Below are 18,188 nucleotides of genomic sequence, written 5' to 3' on the forward strand. Positions count from 1 at the left end.
GTTGTTCCAGGCATATGATCTAGCATGTCCTAAAATAAATTTAAACTTCCTAATATTAACCCAGCAAATCTTTCCATTCCAGTGCAAGCTTAAAAACTAGAATCAAAATAAATTAGGAGTCAGATATTTACTTTTATACTGCGAGTTAGAGGCTCGCTCCTCTCTGAGATCAGCTCTACAGGGTTACCAAGTGACCGATACTATACTGGATTCCTTCCTGTTACAATGCCATAAACATTCTGCTGGAACTTAGGTCAGTGCTTAAAATAACCCTGCTAATTGCAAGTCTACAAGTGTCGACTGAAATTTCAGTTAGCCGCCACACAGCAGATCTGAATGCTGAGAAATCACTACTGTAGTTCAGAACGTGCACAGAAAGAGCAGGCAGGCCTCAACTTGATCTGCACAATAACACAGGTAGAGGCAGCAGATTATTTGCTGTATTTCATGCAGACCAAAAGCAGTTGACTCGACGCTGAAGATGGATTGGGTTACATATCATCTATGGCTTACTTCTGTCTTTTAAATAGGCATTTATTTTCTGAATTACTGGTTGCATATAACTGCTTTAGCTGAGGAAAGGAAATGGGACAGTTGATTTTTTTGCAAAGCTGATACCTGAAAACTCTCCTTCCAGTATAAATGAGGTAAGACACTGTTGAAGTGAAATATTTTACAAAAGGTTGGTAATGTCTAATGCAATAAATTATCAGGATCTGCAAACTTTTTTTTTAATTTGTAAAGGTGAATGCTTTTTTGAATCAGCTAATTTTCAACTTCTAAAGAGGTAGCGGGTGACTTAAATACATTTGGTTTGAAATAATGCATTTCCTTTCCTGTGCACTGAAAAACTAACTTGCAGAACTGACATATCTTTTTCTCTGTGGATGTAGATTTCTGAATGTTGAAAAAGGCTTGTTCAGTCGCTTTCATTCCCTTTCTACATAATGTAAAGTTTCTGCCATCACAATCTTATGTTTAAGCAATTGAAAGAGTTTGAAACGTTTGTCATCTTTAAAGCTCACATCTCTATGGGGAGATTGTAACTTTTTTGTGTAGGTGAAACTTAATGCTCAGTCTTCTCTATGCCCTGAGACATTACTCAGCTAACTTTTTATAGGTCATAGTATAATTAGAAATAGACACCGTAGTATTATAATTACATTACTTTGGCTAAAACTTTGACCTATATTGTGAAGAGATGTGTTCAGTTAAGGCTCAGGGAACCAACAGACTAAAAATAAGTAATGGAAAATATGACAACTTTATCATCACACGTGGATTTCACTACCTTTATTAGCAACTCATTAAATTATGTAGCTCTTCCTAGGGAGACTAAATTTGACATAGAAGCAGAGGCCAATGAGGAACACTGATTCATACCACAGTTGCATTAATTTAGGTGACCATTTTCAAAATATTCTATGAGCTGGTAACCTTCCAAAGACCCTTTGTTTTATTTTTGTTCTCAACTCACAAAGTTGCCTGTGTGCCATGTCCTGAGGAATATGCTCAGACTCTGTTCAGAAGTGCCCGTTCTCTCTGCAGAATTATTCATTCTTTTGAAATTGTATCTAGAGGAAAAGTTCAGGAATTTTTAGTTAGACATAGAGGTTTTCTTCAGAGATTTGCGTTGGATTAAGATAATAAGGCCTTCTGACTTCCTTTAAGCAGAAGTTGGCACTGGATGGGGAATTGTTGGCTAGCATATAGTTTATATAAGGTGCCAGTGGAATGGGAAATTAGCCTTAGATTATGGTAGCAGTTGTATCTGCTCTTTGGGTAGGAATTTGTCATTGCTTTTTAACGGAGTTTTAACTTTGGTGCTCAACTGCCCATGCATGAGTTGCCAAGTGCTCTCATTTAAACTTTGCTGGCTAAGCAAGTTATGAACTTCTCTATAATGGCAGTCCATGCCATTATCTTCACCAAAATGCCATTTATAAAAGTTTCATTTAAAGCTCAGAAGCATCAAACAGTGCGATGTTCTGCTGCAGCTAGATCTGCTCACCACTGCGTGTATATTAGGTGCCTATTACATAAAGATTATTTCCCCAATTCCTTGTTTATGAATGCTATTTGAGTTGTTGAAATGTACTGTAAAATTGGAGTTTGAATTCCTTCTGCTTCATACAAACAAAAGAGCTAGAGAGCTCTCTCTGCTCTTCCATGGGTACACCTGCATTACCATTTTAGTCTGGATTAAGAGTGTAACTTTGAAGTGGATCTGCTGGTTATCCCCATTTAACTCTCTCTGGTTCCTGCTGAAGAGCAGCCTCAGTTTGTGCAAACTGCTTGGTATTGTTCCTAATCTTAGCTCTAGGGGCTATTTTTCTTTCCTTTCTCACTTCCTCCTTCTAAAATCTAGAAGTATGTTCCGTAATTAATCTAATCCCTTTGTCTTCATTCGTGTTGATTCGCTGTCATATCTGTAGTGACATTTTCTTTTGCATATCATCTGAGGTGAGTGTTTCCTATGCAAGTACTTTTTTTTCATTTTATGTGCAGTTGCTTAGAATAAGCTAGAGGTACACTTGGCTGGTTTACTATTTGTCTTTCCCATGCCTATTGCCCATACCGATAAGTTGAGATACTTCCTCAGAAATCACTATTTTTGGAGGTTCTGCTTTGATTATGTGGTACGCTTGTCTTGGAGACAAAATCAGAAAATGTTAAGAATCAAATTAGTTTTTCTTATTACCTGAACTTCAAAGTCTGCAAAACAGTTTTCCTGTCATATTTTCTACAAATTCATACTAAAAATACAGTAAGGAGAGTTTCTGAATTATTTTGATACTCCTAATCCCACTGGAGCTTGTAATAACCATATTGAAAGTTAAACAGTAATGGTAGATTTCAGAAATTCTTGACACTTTGAGCTTCAGAAAGGTATTGTTAATGTTTTGGGAAAGGGGTATTAGGTAATACATTGAGCAATTTTATCATCCTTAATGTTCGCACTTCAGATTTTGGAGTGAGAGATTGGTCTGTTCATTAAGAATTATGGCCTCCCTCAGCCCTTTATTAAGAGGGCTAAGTAGCTGGTACAGGTTTTTAGGATGTCGTCTTGCTGGGAGTTAATTTATAGTAACGGGTAAGAATAGTCAAAATGTTCTACTTAACGTATTAGTGTTTGTTTTACATATTTTTGGTGAGTAAGATACTGAGTTACAGGCACTGCTAGAATTTTTAAGAGAAAGAACGGGGGAAAATATATATTAGGTCTGACAGATTTGCTGTTACCTACACTGCTTCAAGTATTTCTCAGCTCACCAAGTTTCCTGTTGGCTCAATGTGACTTAGTTTCCCATGAAACTCTTGATGAAGTGTTGAAAAAGTCTCCATGAAAAGATTTGAATATTTAACACTCTTAAAGAGCGTAATAAAAAGATGATTTACAAATGCCAACATTCCTTCCTCTTTCCTCAAACTTGCCAATAGTTAGGGCAGTATCAGCTAATATCCAAACTGTGGCTTGTCAAGAAAGGGAGAAAAGTTGCAGACTTTGCTTTTTCTGCAGACTAATGGTATTTTGTTTTGGTAGAAAATGACCTGCATAGAAATACATTTTAAAGTTGAAGCTCATTGAAAATATAAAAGCGACAGATCCCCTAAAAATGTAAGGGGTTTATCAGTTCCAGACCAGATTTCATGGTTGTATGGTCAAAGCTGCTACAAATGCTTTTCCTTCCAAGACTGTTATATAGTAACCTTGCCTTTAATATACCAGAGTAGGTCAGCTCCTCATTATCCATGTGTATTTTATATTAACCATACAAGAGACGAAGACTTGTTTCAGCTGCCTCTTCTAAGCAGAATGAGTTAGGCTTTGGCACGGACATTAACGCATGTGAGTACAGTGACTTGTTTTCCGGGGTCATCTCCAGCCTGCAAGCAGCACAGCCCGTTTTAGGAGGAAATATGACCACCTCGTTGGCTCTGCAGGGTCTAGCAAGAGACAGGAGGGGGTTGCTTGCTGCATCTCTGTTTTGGTAGGGCTCTGTAGCGTTCAGCAAAGCACTGGAGTCTGAGAGGCTTTTGCACAACAGCAGACTAGAGCTGGCTCTCTGTGGTAATGCAGCACTGCCTTGCTTTCTCAAAACCAAACCAAAAACTGAAGCATTAGGGGTGTACTGCAGAAGGATTTGGGATGGTTCCTTATGAAGCTGTCTAGGTCTGACTGAGCTGGAGCTGGTAAAGTGATATGTCATTCAGTCAGTTTCTGCAAGGCACCCTCCGTATATCCAAAATTTTGGAGCTTTCTAATCAGAAGTACTTTCTCACTTACCAAATATATACTCAAAGTGCAGGTCTGGCACAAGCCCTCCCACAGCTAGAGCTTTGGAGAATGTTGTGCAGACACACAGGTGGCTGTGGAAGGACCCCGAGATGGTGCTGGCCATGGCAGACATCAGGCCCCCTGCTAACTGCAGGTCATGGCACCTCAGTTTCAATGCTCAGCCCTGATATGCTCTTGTTTCCAAACTTGTTTTGATGACATTGCATTAACAAGTTATTTAATACACTCCATGCACTAATCTCTTGTATACGTTTGTATAAAAGGTCGTTTCCAAAATCACAGAATCACAGAATCGTTTAGGTTGGAAGGGACCTCTGGAGATCATCTAGTCCAACCTCCCTGCTCAAGCAGGGCCTCTAGAGCATATTTCCCAGGATCACATCCAGATGGGTTTTGAATATCTCCAGGGAAGGAGACTCCACTACCTCTCTGGGCAACCTGTTCCCAGAGATGTTGTTAATGTTTGGGAAATGTTGTTAATGTTTGGGAAACTGAACTAAAAAATATGTAGGTGAAAAGTCAGACTTTTAAAAATCTCGGTATATCTACGATTAAATATAATCATTAATTTGTTGGGTCTGTCATTTTAGAATATGTAAACTAATTTTGCTTTTAGATGAGGGCCTGGCTAGTGTTAATGGTAGCTTCAGGATATCTGGCAAAGTATTCTTAAATGAAAGCTGATCTTAAAGAGTAACTTAGGCCACTCTTGTAATGCTTGTTTCATCTATATTAATGTTACCCAAATGCTGGAGCAGTGGTCCCCGTATCAGCATGAGCTTGTTTGGCAGATGGCCTCAGGTCATACTTGCCCCATCTGTTGCGAACTGGGAAAGATGTGCGAGAAGTGATACCCTCTCGCTACAATATTCTCACATACAGTGGAACAGTGGGTAGAATGCCAGACTCTATAAGCACCAAAACTGTAATACTATCTCTGGATTCTTCTGTTACCTTTTTTCATTCTGATCTTCCTGATTCCAGAAAATGAGAAGCTGACTGATAGCTGCAGGCAAGGCCCCTTGTAATTTTAGTAAGAATAGGATTTGAATGTAAGCTAGGATTTCGGATGAGATGACCAATATCTAGTTTTCTAGTTTGGTTGGCCGAATATATATATTTCCCATATATTAACTAATTTATTTGAAACTAAAGGTAATTTAGAGAAAGAAAAGTGTCTCAGCACTAAAACAGAATGTTATTTGTATAGTTTCTGTAAAGCTATCATATTCTGATTTTCTTGTTTCATTTCATTTCTGGGTGCAACAGAAGTTTAAATCTTCCATTTTGTAAATGATGAACCAAAACAGTAAAGAGAAGTTTACTGTAGGATTTTCCTCTTTCTTGTCAGAAACAATTTGATGAGCTTCTTCCCTTATCTTCTTCCCTGTGTAAACTTCAGACCATGGTGATCTTTGGATGCTGTGGCACCTCTTGTGATTCTTATTCTCTGAGAGAGGTGAAAGATGTGACTCTGTAAATTTAGGGTACAGTAAGGCTAAACTGATTATGACTATTTTTGCAGGAAATACAAGTATATATGCAAGTGAATAAAATACACAAATATTCATTTGAAGCTTGAAGCCACTGAACTTCAGTAACTTCCTCACAGTCTTCAGCTACTGAATTTCAAAGCGTTAGTTTACAAGCCCAGGCATGTCAACAGCTTTTCTTTTTGTCATTGCTCTTGCACAGAAGAAAAAAGTTACCCCCCTTATTGAAAGCTCTGATCTATAGCAAAGATATAACTCATCTCCATATAGCTAGAAAAAATATATATAAGTTAAAAAAAAAGATATGCAAGGCTGCTGATAGCTAAAACTGTCTTTTCTATTTGTCACCATAAAAAAACCAACCTGAGTCTCAACAGAAAACACAGGTCACACTGGCTTATTTTGTTTAAGATGCAAATGGCATTGACTCTAAAGTGTTTGATAAATCTTATTCCAGTTAGCAACATGAAATATATTTGCCTATATACATGTATGTGTATGAAGAAATAAGTAAATATTTAAATAAGCGCTACTGATTTCCTGCTTCTTTCAAGACACTTCAAGTCAACTGGGTAGAGCACAAGAGTACTTTCTTGAGCAGCAGTAACTTCTTAAAAGCCAATAAGCCTGTCAGCGTTTTATACTGGAAAGTTTTCTAGTAAAGCTAACACTGGCACTATTAAGAGAACTATCCTGATAGAGCATAAGTTGACCTCTGGAAATTATTGCATTGTGCTATGCATCACTTCTACTATCTGGTAACATTTTTTTTTTACTTAAATACACTGTAATTGTAATTATTTCTATCAGTAACACTATGTCTAATTTTAAAAGAAAATAGTTCTAAATATAGAATTAAAATACTAACCTCTGGCACTCTCTATCTTATAAACAGCGAGAGCAAGCATCTATTATTAATGATACTGAATTTTAATGGATATTTCCTTAGGACCAATTTAATTGGGTATACATGCTTTGTTTTGGCAGTTGAATATGGCAATTTTGTTGCATTATATTAGAGATATTTGTGATTAAAGCTTGTAAGTACTATAGAAGTGGTATAAAATCTGAGTTTTGATCATTTGCTATTCTGCTACTTAGATCTCATTCAAAAATCAATAATATTATGGACATGATTTTGTTTGAAAAGAAGGTACCCCACACAAATCCCTTTAAATATCCATCTATATTAACTAAGTCACCTGTGGGATGACAGACAGATTCAGAAATGATCAACTAAATCATATAGTATATGTATGCTATAATATATATGAATTGCTTTTATATGCAAAGTATCATGTAAGTATTTTGACAGTAGCAAAAAGCCAACTGAAGTAGTTTGGGTTGCTCAGTTAGCTTAGGACATCTTACCAATCCCATAACTCCAGGTTTCCAATTTAGTCCCTGTTATATTCCTTTCCCCCTAAAAAATCTACAAAAACCCACCATATCCTTCCTTCAGTGGATGTCATTTAGCCTTTTGGTTTAGTTTTGTCTTTAATACATTTGAACTCACGAAACAGACAGGCACATTTCTCTGAGCGTGCATGAGCCACATGCTACCTCTTGCATGCTAGTTAGGAATGATTTGTGACATACTGTCTAATTGGAAATCACGATATGGAGGTAGAGTTGCTTATTAGAAGAAATTTTTCATGAGTGAATCAAGTTCTGTATACACTTTCATAGGTGAAATCAGAACAAAAATATGGGTAGCTTGTACATTTTAAATTTCTTTTAGATTCAGATTTATCTCTTAACTTGTTTCTGGTTGTCTAGAATTTGCTCTTTTATTTCTTCATTCACTTCAGATTCACTTTTAAGCTGTAAAATAGTAATTTATACTTTCTATGAAACTTTCAAATTGTTCTTCCTGGATATAACAGCCTTGGGTTTGTTGTTTGTTTTTTTTAAACTCTCTATCAGTGATATACATGCTAACCCTGACTCTTACAAGAGACTGAGCGACATGCAGTGTGAAACAGGCCTCCTGATATGCTGGGTAGGTGGGGAAATGGCCATTTCAGACTACTGGAAGTGCATGCATACAGCTAGAACGCTTTGTAATCATCACTAACCCACAGGATGATCTACAAGACCATTCCAGCTGACTTTTGAATACTTCTAGGTTTAGAGAAATGGCGGGAAGGTCACTAACCTAACATGTAGGATGCAATGCAGGCTATATAGTAAGGACATCTATTGAATGGTTCTAAACTAGCAAGAAATCTTCTGTGATCTCCATAAGTGTTCATGGATTGACACACAAGGGAGTAAGTGCTAATAAAGCAAAGTCTGCTCAAATGCAAGAATAAGAGACTTGTGTCCTCTTTGCTGTCTTCAACAATGACTGAGGGGAAATAACTTCAAATACAAAGGCGCATGACAGAAACTATTGGAGCTTTAGCTGCATTGAAATAGAAAACAGCCACTTACCCTGCAAACTTCCTACCACGCTATCAGTTTTCATTGTGGAAAGCTTGGCAGAGACGGCGTATCTTCACTTCTCACCTGCTCCAGTAAAGAAAGGAGAGCACAATCATCAGGTTGAGCATTTGACATGGGAGTGGAGAGTCTCACTAGCCTTTACTGAAATCTGGTTTTGTCCAGAAGCCTTAGTCAAAGAGAGTGAATGAGATTAGCGCTTTTTGGCTTACCAAGTCGAAATGTTTTGATCAGAATTTTTCCCTTGTGCGCTGCATGTCTGTACAGAAGAACTGAATTCTTCTCTTTGGTAAAAATGCAGTTCCTTTTATTTATTTATTTTGGAGTGTATTACATTTCAATAATTTATTGATGCCTAAAATGCTTTGTACTATTTATGTGGGGTTACACTTTACATTTGTTATTTGAAACCTAGTTATTTCAAGAATGAAGCTGATTTTTTTTCTCTGTGAAATTTTTCTTCTAAACTGGCAATTTCTCTTTAGGAGCAGCTGATCTCCATTCAAGGCCCTAATTAATTCTATTGACTTTATTAAAAAAGAGAGTCTTTCTGAAGAAGTCTATAAACTGAAAAATCTTTTAAGATGAATGTACATATTTCCCTTTTGTATAAACAGTAAAAGGAGATCTGCTCATCAGTAAGCAAAGCTCAAACTAAAAAGATTGTATGGCCTCAGAGAAGTATTCAAGAATTTTCTTGTTTTATGTCAAGACTAATGCCAAATCCTCTTCAAATTACAGTGGGGAGAAAAGAGTGGGGCACATTCACAGCTGAGTTGTGAGAATAACAGGTTAGCTGCAGAAAGCTTTGAAAACTCACCATTTTCAAAAGGATAATTGTTTCATTGGAAGATTGCTGAACTTTTGGTGCATTAGCTTTGAATTCTGCAAATTATTTTATATGAATGATCAAATGCTGAAAGTTCTGATCATATCTGATGAAGATAGGAGTGGTCTCTCTGTTTCTTCTTATGCTTGACATGATTATTTAATACATTCAGCTTTTGTATGTCTTGAAAGAACCCCCTACAATTTTGCTCAACGCAGTCGTCTACTCTGTAGACTAAGGTCAGAAACAGCCAGGCTACCAACAAACAGTTGTTCTAGCTACAACGTAGTGTGTATGTCTAGCACAAGTCTAATGCCCACCCATTTGCATCCTCAAATTTTGTGTGCGTGTGGTACTTTGAATCTTTTGGAAGTGTCATTTACTTCCACTTAGAATGTATGGCATGCAAAGTTCAAGAAAAAGCTGAGTAAAAAGAAAGGAAAAATTAGAAGGGAATTGCAGTTATCTTGAAGGACTGTGAGGTATGTCCTGCAATACTTCCATTTCTGCAGGAAAAGTACAAATCTATAAAGTATTTGAAGGCTGTTTTAACCTATCTTCCCTTTTCTAGTTCAGTGAGTGTGAATATATAATGTATGATGCCAGTACTTAGTATAAGACTGCATTTTTTATTATTATTTCTTGACCACCTTAAATGATTAGTGCTAGACCAAGAAAAAAAACCTACTATCAGAGTCCAAAGAACATAGATTTAAAAAATGCCTATTGTTTTTTAAGTCTTACCTCTACTGCTACTTGCTTGACCAGGTTTTCATAGCAGTTTTTCTTCCCTTTTGCTAGCACTGTCAGCTGTAGCTAGAATCCAGACCTGCTAGAAGTATTGTATGGGTCAATAGCATTTACCCATCTGCATGAAAAACTGTTCTGGTTGCTTGCCGTATTAAGTTCAGATAAGTGGTTTCTTACACAAATGAAAATTATGCCTCAATTATACAAATGTTAGGAATATCCCAGAAATGGCTGGTCCTGGTTTTGTTTAGGCCCTACTGTTTCAGCACAGTTCTCAGAGGTGTCTCATTTTCCTGTCATAACTTCTCCAGTTGTTCTTCCATTGTATCCCATACCAGGCCTTATCGTAGAGTTTTTTTGTTTTGGCTCTGTGAAGCTTGATGGGTGGACTAAATAATTCCTTGCATTTAAGAATCGTTTAAGAATCAGCCTGTGGTGAATGTTATGACTATAAAGTCTTTTTAAACCAAAGTACTGATTAAGCTTAATGGGGGAAATAAGCATTTTAAGCAGTCTTGTCTTCTCTGCAACTAGCCTTTCCCACAGTAAAGGTACAGGCTGGTCTAGTTTTCAAGACACTGCAGCTGGTCCTGCAAGTTAGCTGGAATAGCTTCCAGCAGCAACTGCTTATCTTCTGGACAAAAGGATCCTTTTGCTTTTTCATAGTATGTTTGATCCTTTGGCCCCAGCAATGGCCCATATGGTAAAAACAAATGCAAGTTTGCTGGCATCTTGAGACAGGAGCTTCACAATTAACATTTCGGGCATTGTTACTTAACAGGCTGAAGTGTTTAGTGAGTGACTGCATATTTTCCTTCCTGTTTGTTTTCTTGGCTGGCTGATACTCAACCAATGTACTTGCACAGTAAGCATCCTAATAAAACAGGTTACATAAACTATTAATAAATAGCTCCATGTCTGTTACAATCTGCTGTACAACTGTTACAACTATATACACCTATTACTATTTTAGCAGTTCTATCAGAGAAAAAAAACCCTCATACAGCAAGTACTGGTAATTTGACATCTATTTTGTCCTATTTTGAAGTAGGTGGTCATAAGAACATAACTCACTGAATCCTGATACTACACAATACAGTAGAAACACCTGCTGAGAGTTCACCCAAAACAGAAGTTGATCAAAATAAAAGGCAAGTAGGAAAAGAGAATAATGTGCAGAAAAGAATGATGCAGCAGAGAAAGTTCCTATGAGTAGCATGCAAATTATGATGAGGGAAGAGAGGGGAAGCTCCCTTAGAAGACCAGTGCGTCTCCAAGCTGTCAGTGTCTTCAGTGGAAGGGCAGGGTCGGTGATCTTACAACCCCTGTTAGCAGTTTTCCTGCTACACTTTGCCTTCACCAGAAAGTTGCATTTGTTTTCCCTAGTCACTGAATGCCAAATAGAAGCTACAGTACTGTAGTACTTCAGCTCACTTTCTCGCTAATTTATGACTCATAGTGAGTCTAGAGCTTTCCATGGCAGTTGTTTCTGTTTAGTCAAATTCTGGATTTTTTCTGCATGGTTATTTCCTTTGACTTGAGTCATATACTTAGAATGTTTGCAAAACAGTCTGAGTAGCATTTGCTCTTAAGGTTCTACTAAACAGTACTCCAAAACAGAAGAAAATGATTTTATCCTCATTATAATACTCTTTAGCATATCTGCTTTCTGCAAGTAGTTACTAGATGTAGAGAGAAGTGAAAAACTATTTCTCTTTGAAAAATGTGCATTTTAAAGGAAAAATTATTTGCTAATAGCTTTTTTACTTTACTAATAGTGGTAGATATTTGTTTAGCGATGCAAGTGCTCTCCTTTGTGTTATTTCTCCATATAGGTGTGGAAAGAGGAGGGCTTGGAGTGAGCTTAATCCATAATTCTCAAAAACATGGGAAAAAAAGGATCTGAAAAAATCTGAAATGTCTTTGTCAGATTTTTTCCTTAAAAAAAAAAAAATTGTACATTCTGACTGGAATCTTTGTCTCCAATGGAATTAAAACGCACTTAAAAGGAAAGATCAAGTGGATAGGCATTTTCTTAAATCATGGATTTTGTTTTTCATGTACAGTAGTCATGACAATAAATGGCAATGTGTTTTTTCTACTGAGGTTTTACTGTGAGATCAAAGAACAGAAATCTTGCAGTTCAGTTTCTCTGTCACTGATGTTAACTGAAGCAACATATTGCAACCTTTCATCTTTCTGGAATTTAGTGTACATCTTAGCAGACTTTCTTGAAGAGCTTTTTTAACATTAATGCTTAATTTTCCTTGACTCTGAGGGTTTGTTTATGCACGTTTTCTTTGTCTACAGTAATGTTTGCAGTTTGGGCTATTTTAGTTGACACAGAGGGCTGTGAGCTAGATGATGGATTGAGCAGCTGCGCATTACAGGATCAGCTGTCTGGAAGACTGAGTGAAGTGGGCAGTTGGCAGTTAAATGGATACCAGCCCTGTAGCTTAGGAAATTCCATAGTCAATACTAGAAGATAGCCTGTGAGAGGATGGCAAAATCTTTACCCTAACACCACTGTGAAAACGTGTAAACAGAAATTCCTAGTGGACATTTGAGATCAATGATTAAAAAAAGTTGTTTCGGAAATGGTGCTTTCTAAAATTCCTGCTATAAAAGCTCCTGACATGAAACTGTATGCTAATAAAATGGGAAAGCATTTCCAAGCTTTTATTTGTAGGCTGGGTGCTACTGCAGGTGACATGGAACTATACGTATTTAGTGATAGGTGCCATCAGATAGATGCTTTTTTATTATTACTTAAAACTACACGGTTGATTTTACTTACATACTATTTTTGGTAATAGCAACTGGCTCTCATTGCAGCATTTAGGTACCATCCTGTGATATTGCTTTCCTTTATATACAAATACAAAGTGTAATAAGGACAGCTGACAATGTGCTGGTTTTTTGCTCACTGGACTCTGTAATGCTACAGAGAGGTAGGAGAAATGAGGATGACGGGGAGGCCATGTCAGATTGTACCATGTCTTAAGTGAGCTATCACTTACTTACAGGTGAGGGGCCATGTAGGATGAGGCCATAGCTCTGTTTGCATGCAGGCTTTTGTAAAAGACTTGATATAAGATGGGGCAGGATCAAAGCACATTTTGTTTTGAATTTTTCTTTGCAGAAAACTGTTGCAGAATACTGTCACTGCAAAACTCAAATAACTGTGTCTGAAAAGGATATTTTAAGGCAAAAAGTGGTAAAGAGTATGGTCTATAGTACCTGTATACTAGTTGCTTGAGGCAAAGACGTTATTTTTTAAGTCCTGTTGTTTATTTTTACTTTTACTATCTTCTTTTGCCAGGGTTTCCTTGCCACAGTCAGAATTACTTTGAAGCTTTATCTCTCCTTTGCAGTTTTTGTAAGTTGCACTGAAAATGTTTGGGAGATGGAGTTTTTACTCGTACTAAAAAAGTTCTTACCATCAGTATTTCCACTTTTCAAAAGTACCACTTCTGGAGACAGGACTTCAATAAACTCCAGAAATAGTCAGCTAGCCTCCTGCAGTTTTAGCAGGAGAGACTTTGACCTTGAATTCTCCTGAAAGTGAATGACATAGTTCTACCTTTAATAGAAATGCTGGTGATAGTTTGGTGCTGTATTTGAACTGCATTAACTGGTACAGAAATTTATAAACTTTTAAATTCACATCTATGCTAGATACAATTCTTTTCTTTTGCTGAATTATATTTTAATCTAGATATCAAGGCAGTAGTAAGAAAATGTTGTAGCCAGCTAGATAATTTTGGACTTGACAATGTATTATATACAATCACGATGCTGTTTTGTGCCAAACAAGCATAAAGACAAGATGCAAGTGATATGGCTTAAACAGACTGCAGCTTTATTGATGCTTCGCTGCTGAGGACTAAATAGCATTAGGTCAAATAGAGAAAGTCATAATTTCTTCCTGATAATTTTCACTTGACAGAGGGCTGGCTTTTAGCCTTTACATATCTATTCCCATATCCATTTTCACTCAACCTTCATCTTCCCACTATCATATGGCAGTTGAAAAGCAAGGAAAGGGGATATCAATAGGGGCCTAAATCCTTTCCCCAAAGTTTGTTTAAAGTGGACTTCCCCCAGAGTCAGTTCTAATCCCATTTTATCCAGAAACTCGGCTTCTGGGGAAATGAATCTGGTTCTTGTGAAAATGGCTACAGACCCAATTGAAACTGAAGAGTCATCCAGCCAAAACAATACTATGTGATGCAGGAACATGAACTTACATCTCCCATGATTCTTTTCAATAAGTACCCAAAAGGCTGGTATATGCCCACGTACTGTGTGTGCAGAGTGTGTGATGCATTAGGGACTGCTTGCTGATCTACCACTAGGTATTACACAAGTGGCTAGTGCACATTCAGTAAGACTGTTGCATTGAAGCTAAAAGTCTGTACCTGCACAGTACATTCAGCATACTCCATCTTTCCACAGGCTTATAGTGTGCATGCCGGTGGGCAGCACAGCATGTGTGCCGTGGGGCAGTTACCTGGACATATTGCACTATAACAATTTGTCGAGGACTTCTGAATGTTGAACAGCTGGAGCTACTTAATAGGAGAGCCAAATCCGTTTAAATCTGTGCTTGGCCCTATTGCAGATTAAATCAAACCTCCTGACCCATTCAGTCAGATTTTCACCTAATATGAAGAGAGGATGAAAAAAAGTGCTAAAAAGCACTTTATGTCAACTGACTTATAAGTAAAGGAAAATTTCCTTTGTATTCTCTCATGAAGGTAAACACAACAGTGAGGGAAGTCCAATGCTATGTAATTCCAGGGCTGGAAGAGAGAGCGAGCTGTTGATACAGTCCCAAAAGGGAGCTCAGAGGACTCAGAATTTATGTATCGTGAGAAGGTCCATAGGGACTTGGTTAGCTGATCCCTTTCCTGGCTTGTTCAGCCACTCACAAAGTATCCTCCTGTTTTTTGGTCACCTAACCTTTCTAAAACTTAACTCCTTCAAGAGGCGGCACTTTGTTTCTCTCTAAGAAAGAAAGAGTATGTAGGAGTAGACATATAATTTAAGACCACCCTGCATTACAGGAGGCGTCAGATAGTAGGCTTCTTTCAGAGCATGTGCATATAGACTTTACTTGCGTATAGACTAGATTGGCATTTTAGGTTATCTCCATGTTACTGCAACTGTCAGGAGTGGTTAATTATCTCATTAGTATAGGAAGCATTTTGCTGCTGCTGTGCTCCCAGTTGTCTCTGAAGTATTTCAAAGACTTTGATTTTTGAGGAAAATGAGCACCTTATAACAAGTCATATAAAAATTAACAGATGCTCCTTACTTCTGCTTGAATATGTGCTTCTTCTAAAACTTCAGTGGTGTTAGGATTTGCATTTTGGGACAAAATTTTCTGTGTTGCTGTGGGAAGTTTGTCTGCTTCAGAAATATGAGGTGATTTGGTAGCTAGAGTAACAGTGGCTCTTGAGAAAACTTCTTTTTTAAAATACGGCTCTGAATGCTTTCAATTCACAGCATAATCTAGATTCATTAGCCAGTATTTTCAGTACATTATCTGATGCTTGTCAGGAGACTTTTGCTCCTTGTTAATCTCTTCTTACAGCTTGGAGTTTTACAAGCTGTCTGACAGTTCTTTTGGGAGTTGAATATGGAATGTAACTAGGTGCATGATAGCTGGAAAATAATGAAAACTGATAGTGTAAATTGAAACATAGTTAAGTTCATCCACATGAGTAGAAATACGGGTGTGCTTTCCAGTAAGGTTTTGCTTGTAGGCTGAGAAAAGGATGAATAAATGAATAATAGCCTTTTCCAAAGCTTAGAAAAGAATTTGCTGAGAGTTTTAGCTTTAATTATTCCAGGCAGAATGGTGAGCGGAGAAGCTGGATGTCATAACCAGGCCTCTGAGGACAGAGGGGAAGAGATTGCGGCTTCTGTCTCAAGGCAGCCCTACAACTCTGCTCATTGAAATCCCAAGGTTTTTGTGCTCGTCTCTGGTCTTTCTGTGTGCTGCCCCTGCAGGGGACTCAGTTTAGCCTTCACTGTTTTAAAACAAGTTACTGCTGACAGTGCTCAAGCCTAGTAGTTGCTCAACGGCTAATATTGTGCTATCTGTTGTACTAAGATTGTTTTTTTTAATATTATCTAGGGATCTGATTTTGGTTTAATCTGTAAATGCTGCTGCCAATCACATATTGAATAATTTGATTTTACTTTCAAACTGAAAATATCAAACCTGAACTGAGAGAAAAATACTGTACTGTATTGCTAACTTAGAAATTTAGAAAGAATTAGCTTTACTGGGTGTCTTGCTATGCTACTGCTGTACAAAACAGTAAAGAGGATCAGCAGAGACATAAGGTTTTGTGATAGTTGTTTGGATAATAAGCAAATTTCAAAAGAATCAAAATGAAGTTGTTTATTCTCATTTTTTTGTGCTATTATGTATATACTACCATTTACTTAAAGAATATCTTTTAAGGTTTAAATTATAATTTCATTAAGGTTTTTTAAGGAAATAAGCATTGTATCTAAAACATGCTAGTAAGCTGTTTTTAAGAATCTGCTACAGGTATAGGAAAAAATCCTCTAAGCTTTAGGGCTTATTTGGTTTTCAGTATTTTAGTGCATTTCCTTACTCATTTATGCTTTTTATACATAGTTTACAAGCAGAATTGTTATGAAGTAGTGCTGTTCAGACACCTAACTTTTCCCCTATCCTTTTGCAAATAAAATTAAGACTAGATTGTAAAGATTTTACACTGTATGTAGCACAGGTTAGAATTCTGGAGTGCTAACCATTACATTTGGAGAATATTGTCCCATCAAAATCTTTATTTTACAAACTGGTAATTTACATCTTCTTTTCTGCTTTCTGGACACAACTGTTCATAGCCTTCGCTCCTCTCCCCCTTTCTCCTCCTCCACCTATCATCTTCTATTCATTGTTGACTCCAAAACAATACTAAGCAAAAGTTAGCAGACCTCTTGTCACAGCAGTCAGCAACGGATCCCAGAAATAGCTTGCCCACATTGAGTCTATCCCAGACTTTTGTTTTATTTGGCTATAGTGACTAGATTACAAAGATAATTCTGTCCAAAATAATTTTGTTGATGATGGCACAGATCTGATTCGTCATATTTTAAGTGGAAAAAAAAAATCAGAAAGGAGGACTGGTTGCAGCAATCTTAACACTTTCAATCCTACTACTGTATTCTAGGATGGTGCTCTACAGTGTTAGTTTTCTATTTGTGATTCATGTGATCTTGTTGTGCCATCCTTCCTCGTTGTATGCTGTCTCTTCGCTTACTGAGCACTCCTGCCAAACAGGACAGCTGCTCGTTCAGTTGTTGTAGCATTGCCATAAATAAAAAAATAGAGAACTCTGGATATATTAATTACATTATCTTCCCTCTCTAAAATAATCTATTCTCCATTTAATAAAAGTGAAAGACAAGTAGAGCTGATCCATGGAAGGACTGTGCCTATAGCTAAATACCTACTTTCTTTTTTCATTACAGGATATTTGTGAAGATATATCAGATCATGTTGAACAAATTCATGCTCTACTGGAGACTGAGTTTTCCCTGAAGCTTCTGTCTTACTCTGTCAACGTGATAGTCGATATCCATACAGTGCAACTACTCTGGCACCAGCTACGTGTTTCTGTTCTGGTTTTGAGAGAGCGTATTCTCCAGGGACTACAAGACGCTAATGGAAACTACACCAGGCAGACTGATATTCTGCAAGCATTTTCTGAAGAGACAAAGGAGGTATAGTAACTAAATTCAGCATTTTTGAGCATTTTGTTTGCATTTGAAGCAGCTCATCCGTGTTGTACGTTTAAAATTTTTAAGATGATCGTTTTAAGGATGGCTTACTCACCATCTGGATATTTGATGCTAATTTGGTGCCTTAAGTGTCTTCAACTGATATTTGTCCTTGCTGAACCAAATTAAAGGAAGTATCAGTCCTATAAGGCCAACTTTCAGAAGTGTCTCATGTGTCAAAGAATGTTTTTTCCGGATCCATATATTTTTCATAAAGGACTGGGAATGTTTACAGAGGTACATCTGGACCTGGGTCTGGTCACCTTTGAATTTAAGGTTCATAGCTAATTCAAAACTTAATTTTCGTGTGCAAAGAATTCTTTACTCAAAAGCTGAGGCATTTCCCTTTTTGCATACACAAACCTTGAACTTACATAATGTTGTCCACAACTTTCCAAACTGGATCAATGCTGCTTTAAAGCAGAGAACATGCACTTAAATTTTTTAGTGGCAATTCTGTAGTATGCCTCTAAACAATCATACATTTTGCCTGAGAAGCAATTATGCATTCATCATATGTTTTTCACTCTTAAGTAGAGTAGAA

General features: G+C 37.2%; 1 protein-coding gene across 3 annotated transcripts in view; it reads left to right on the top strand.

Moving 5' to 3' along the window:
• AKAP6 (A-kinase anchoring protein 6) overlaps positions 1-18,188 on the top strand; it is a 292,996-nt gene that overhangs the window by 84,752 nt on the left and 190,056 nt on the right. For all 3 annotated transcript variants that reach the window (XM_009669920.2, XM_009669919.2, XM_009669921.2), the window contains exon 3: positions 17,336-17,587. In XM_009669920.2, coding sequence (XP_009668215.2) covers positions 17,336-17,587 — 252 coding nt within the window. The remainder of the gene's footprint in view (positions 1-17,335; positions 17,588-18,188) is intronic.

The sequence above is a fragment of the Struthio camelus genome, chromosome 5 (genome assembly GCF_040807025.1).
Source record: "Struthio camelus isolate bStrCam1 chromosome 5, bStrCam1.hap1, whole genome shotgun sequence".
Lineage (NCBI taxonomy): Eukaryota > Metazoa > Chordata > Aves > Struthioniformes > Struthionidae > Struthio > Struthio camelus.